The 5,325-nt window shown below is 56.5% G+C and overlaps 1 protein-coding gene across 3 annotated transcripts in view; it reads right to left on the bottom strand.

Moving 5' to 3' along the window:
- CORO2B (coronin 2B) overlaps positions 1–5,325 on the bottom strand; it is a 29,171-nt gene that overhangs the window by 19,708 nt on the left and 4,138 nt on the right. Inside the window, exons 2-3 of one of the 3 annotated variants that reach the window (XM_042039342.1) lie at positions 3,464–3,541; positions 370–433 (exon numbers count right to left, since the gene is read on the bottom strand). The exons of 1 other annotated variant lie outside the window; for it this stretch is intronic. In XM_042039342.1, coding sequence (XP_041895276.1) covers positions 370–417 — 48 coding nt within the window. In that variant the 5' untranslated portion in view covers positions 418–433; positions 3,464–3,541. The remainder of the gene's footprint in view (positions 1–369; positions 434–3,463; positions 3,542–5,325) is intronic. One more of the 3 variants, XM_042039344.1, reaches the window with a different exon arrangement.

Here is a 5,325-nt window from a genome sequence, read left to right as displayed (position 1 = left end):
CCCGATCCATCCTCACCACAGGCTGGAATTCCCAATCCAACCTCACCGTGGGGCCGGAATTCCCAATCCAACCTCACTGCGGGGCTGGAATTCCCAATCCAGCCTCACTGTGGGGCTGGAATTCCCGATCCATCCCCACCACGGGGCCAGAATTCCCGATCCAACCTCGCCGCGGGATGGACGCCTCGCCCCCCCGATGGCCAACCCAAAGCAGCGCGGGATGAGCGGTGGGAATGACGCAAATTCCCTTCCTTCCGAGGGATCTCCAGAGCGGAGCCGGCCCCTGCCGGGGGCTCCGGGCTGGCTCGGGATGTGTTTTCCATGGATTTAGTCCCGGCTGTGTGGGAATTCCCAGCTCAGGACACTCACCAGGCCGCGCTTGCTCCCGAGCACCTCAGACTTGTGCAGGTCCCTCATGGACTCGCCCAGAGCTCTGTGCAGAGAGGGAAAGGAAAACATTCCATTCACAATCCCGGGAATTCCAGGGAAAACCCCCGCTCCCTTCCTGCTGTTCCCGAGGGCCGCGGTCCGACCCCCAGCAGGGAATTTTTGGTGGCTCCGAGCCCGTCTGCTCCTCCCAGGGTTGGGATAATTCCACGCGGCAGCTCAAGCTCTTCGAGAGGACGAGGTAATTCCATAAAAATCATGGATTTGTGGTAAGAAAAGGTGGGATTATGGGATATTGGGAAGGAATTGCTCCCTAGGAAAGCGGGGGAGGGGCTGGGCTGGAATTCCCAGAGCAGCTGCGGCTGCCCCTGGATCCCTGGAACATTCCAGGTAAGGTTGGACGGGGCTTGGAGCAGCCTGGGATGGCGACGGAATCCATGGAATCCATGGAATGTGGGAAGTGGGACATCTCCGGCCTCGTTATTCCTTCAAATCCATCTGGGTTCGGTTGGGATTCAGGGAGGGGGCAGCTGGAAGAGTTTCCCTCACTTGGATTCGGAGCAGCCCGGGACAGCGGGAATGTCCCTGCCCATGGAATGGGATCGGCTTGGAGATGCCAGCCCGAAGCATTCCGGGATTTTCTGGTTATCCCAGCAATCCCGGTTCCTGCCGAGCTGCTCCCTTAGCAGGGATATCGGGAAGGAATTCCTGGCTGGAAGGGTGGGGAGGGGCTGGGCTGGAATTCCCGGAGCAGCCGTGGCTGCCCCTGGATCCCTGGAATGTCCAAGGGTGGCTCAGAGCAGCCTGGGACAGCGGGAATGGATGGATGGGGTTTGGGAATGGATGGATGGGGTTTGGGAAAAGCCACTTGTCCGTATGGACAAGAAGAGGGAGGAGATATCCATGTTTTTCCAGCTTGGAAAGAGCGGGAGATTGGCCGCCCAAATATTCGGGATTCATTCCATGAACACAAAGCCAGATGAACATTCCCAGAGGTTCTCCCAGCCTGGAATTGCCTGGGATTTCCCTGAAGTTGGACTTTCCAAGGATTTCCATTTCCTAGAAATTCTGGGAATGGCCTCTCCTCTCCCCAAACCTTGGGAAAAAGCTCCAAGTGAGGGCGGACGGAGCTGAGCTCTTCCCAGGAATCCTCATCCCTCCCCACCCATGGAGCTGCTTCCCGAATTCCCACGGATATCATGGAATGCTTGGAAAGGGGCAGAAATCATCCCTGGCACCCTCAGGGAGCCGAGTTTGGATCCTTTTCCCTCCAGGAAAACTCCTGGAGGAGGAAATCCAAGCTTTCCCAGACCCCACGTGCCGGGAACAATCCCAAAATTCCCCCTCTGGAAGAAATTCCGGAAAGGAGCCCAGTTTTCCTCCCACTCTGTTTGCTGAGTCCTTCCCACCCCGGGAAGCTCTGGATGGAGCACAAAGAATTCCCGGCCCCCGGAGCTGCCCCGGGGCACCACCCCCGGGATTTTCTCTCCTCCAGCTCCTTGGAATTGCATTTCCTTGAGGAAAAAGAACATTCCAGGCTCTTTCCCAACTCGAGGGGGTTTTAGGGAATTCAGAGAGGCGGAAAAGTCGCTTTTCCCATTGGAATGAGCAGAACCGAGCCAGGGGCTCATCCGTGGGAATGATTTCACATCCCATGACAGATCCTTGGATCCGACGGGATTTTCCAGCCGGGATTTTCCAGCAGTTCGGAGCAGGATAAGCAGGGCAGGTCTATCCCAAGGAAAAGCCTCCTGTGGGAAGGTCCCATCAATCCGACCTTTCCCAAAGTCAGCTTTTCGATCAGAAAAAGCGGGAAAAGCCACGTTAAAGCGGGAATTCAAGGGATGGAATTGTCAGGGAAAAAGAATCCCACGGAGAAAAAATTCCTTCAGGAGATGCTGGGTGGGAGAGGATCAAAACATTGCAGGAAAACTCCACCGGGAGCAGAAACACTGGGATAACCTGGGAAAAATCCCTTCCCAAGCCCCAGCTTTGCACGGGACACGAACCAGGGGAATTTATTTATCCCGGGATTTTTCCAGAGCAGGGCCCAGCGCTCCAGGGAGCAGCTCTCCCTTTCCACCTCCGAAATTCCAACTCTTCCTGGCAACGAGCACCCTGCGGTGCCGCATCCCACAGGAAGCTCCGGCGGCTCCGTTCCCATCCCGCCTCCTTCCAAACCGCAAGGATTTTTCTCGGGAACTTTCTCCCGGCTGGGGATGAAACTTTTCCAGCAGAAGCAACGGAACAAGAAAGGCCAAATCCAGAAATAAAAGAGCAAGGAAAACAAACAGGATCCGGTCAATATTCCAGGCTGCACATTCCCGTTTCCCGGGAAGCGCCGGAGGAGCCTGAAGGTCACGGGATGGCCGGCTCGGGATGCGGGAGGCACCAACCCCCCTTCCCAACCCTCGGGAATCCGAGCCTGGACAAGCCTTTCCTTGTGCTCCGACTCCCGGGATGAGCGGAACCCTCCGGAGAAAGGCAAGGGAGCCTTGTTTTCCTTGTTTTCCTTGTTTTCCTTGTTTTCCTTGCTGTTATCCTTGTTTTCCTTGTTATTCCAGCGCAAAGCCAGGAGCTGCCGGAGCAGCGGCGGCGATGTCCCTCCCCTGCCCCGGGATGTGCCTCCAATGCCGCTTTTTTCCCAGGTTTTCCTTGGATGTCTCTGGAATCGGGGCTCTCCGCTCTTCACACCAGAGCGGCCCAAGCGATTCCCTTTTCCAGAGGTCGGGGTGATCCCACCGGCAGCTGGGATCCCTTCGGATGAGCCACCATGGAATGCTCATCCCTGATCAATTTTTCCAGGCCTTTTGGATCATTCTGTAATTCGTTCCTTTCCCCCTCATTCCCCAGCGTTCCCTGGATTTGATCCACAGGGATTCTTTGGGATAACGGGTCAAATTCGGGGAGGAAAGGCACGGACCAAAAACGCTCCTCCAGCCACAGGAGCGCGTTCCCAGCTCCCAGCAGAGACATTCGGGATGGGAGAAGCTGCGGGTGGGAGATTCCCACCCTGGGCACGGCAGCGCATCCCGGGAATGTTCCCATCCCTCTCCGGGTCCCTCGGAATCCTCACCTGCCCTGCTCTGCTCCGGCACCTCCGGATCCCCCGGGATGGACACGGAGCTCAGGGAATCAGGGCTGCTCCAGGAGCCTGGAAAAGAGGGAAACCCTTTGGATATGGGAGCTGTCGCCTGTCCCGATTTCCAACCGGGATCGATCCCGAACTGCGGAGTCACCAAAACCGGGGAACAGGGATCATGACCCGGAGGATGTTGGGATTCACTCCAGCCCCCAGCGGAATTCCAGGGGCTGGGCTCCACAAGGATCCACATCCGGCATCCCAATGGTTCAGGTTTACCAACCGGCATCCATGGAAACCATGGAATTCTGGAATCCTGGAATGCTTTGGATGGGAAGGGACCTTAAATCCCTTCCCATTCCATGGGCAGGGACACTTCCCACTATCCCAGGCTGCTCCGAGCCCCATCCAAGCTTTTCTTGGACATTCCAGGGATGTGGCTCAGCCTTTGGGGCCATTCCCATTCCCAAATCCAACCGGAATTAATTCCATGACAACGATCCCTGTCCCTGTCCCCACCCCGGTCCCCAGCAGCTTCCAGGGAATTTTGCTGGAGTGTGGCTCTTCCCAACATTTTGGGACAGGAGGATTTTTCCAGAAGGCCCAGTTTGCTGGGATTTGCATGGCAGGTGCTGCTGGGAGAAGCCACCATTCCCAGAGGGGAAATTCCAGGTGGGAATCCCATCGGGATGGGGCTGAGCTGCACGGAATTACGTTTCCTTGAGGGGAACGAATATTCCAGGCTTTCTCCCAACTTGAGGGGGTTTTCGGGAAGTCAGAGAGGGGGAAAAGTCACTTTTCCCATTGGAATGAGCGCGACCGAGCCAGGGGCTCATCCATGGGAATGATTCCATATCCGTAGGGAGGGCAGGCACAGCTCCTGAAATTCCCAATCCTGAAATTCCTTGACTTTTAGGTGAGCTTGGAGCAACCAGCTGGAAAACCTCATGGATGCAGGGATGGGGCTGGTACCATTCCCAGAATTCCCACATTTCCCATCAAACCGCATTTCCTGCGGCCACGCCCCAATCTGGGCTCAGATCCTGAGGGTTGATCCCTATTTATCCCGATTTATCCCGATTTTTCCGCTCCAACAACACCTTGCCCGCTTCCAGCCCTTCCCTGGCACGGCCTCTTCCAGGAGTTCCACTCCCGGAGCTTTTCCCGGCGCTGCCGGAGGCTCCCGGCCCCATTCCAGCCGGAGATCCGCAGCCTTTGCCAGCAGCTCTGCCATGAACAAAGGAGCGTGGGATTTCTGGGAGCGGCGCTTGGCACGGCTCCGGGAACTCTGGGATCTGTGGATTTGGGGGGCACCAGAGCAGCTGCCTCCATCCGGAGCTTTCCCCCCCTCCCCTCCACTGCCAGATTTAGGGAATGACTCGGGAGATAGGAATCTGGGATTGGGCTCCTCAGAGCTGCGGGATGAATGGGACTATTCATCATTGGATAAAATTCCATGGAAAGGAGCGGGAAGGGGGGGTGGGAATGAATGGGCCTGCCCGGCCGGGTGTGAGTTACAGATCCCCCCAGGCCCCATTAACGACCCCAATTAATTCCATTGAATGCCAATTAATTCCACGGAATCCCAATTAAAACTCATTAAAAAGCTGAGGGCCGGAGTTGCCTTGGATGAGAGGAATATTCCTTGGAACAGGGATCTTCCCTTTCCAGGCTCCAATGGCTCCACAGCCCCGTTTCCAACCCTCAGCGATCCCAAAGATTGGTGACCCCACCTGGGCTTTTCCCAGGCTTTATGGACAATTTGGGAATGAGGGAAGGGAAGGGAAGGGAAGGGAAGGGAAGGGAAGGGAAGGGAAGGGAAGGGAAGGGAAGGGAAGGGAAGGGAAGGGAAGGGA

This window comes from Corvus kubaryi, unplaced genomic scaffold (assembly GCF_017639235.1).
Source record: "Corvus kubaryi isolate FWS band 111438036 unplaced genomic scaffold, C.kubaryi_AGA036_p1.0 37394, whole genome shotgun sequence".
In the NCBI taxonomy this organism is placed as follows: domain Eukaryota; kingdom Metazoa; phylum Chordata; class Aves; order Passeriformes; family Corvidae; genus Corvus; species Corvus kubaryi.
The sequence above is the reverse complement of the archived record's forward strand: the minus strand, read 5'-3'. Positions and strand labels throughout refer to the sequence as shown.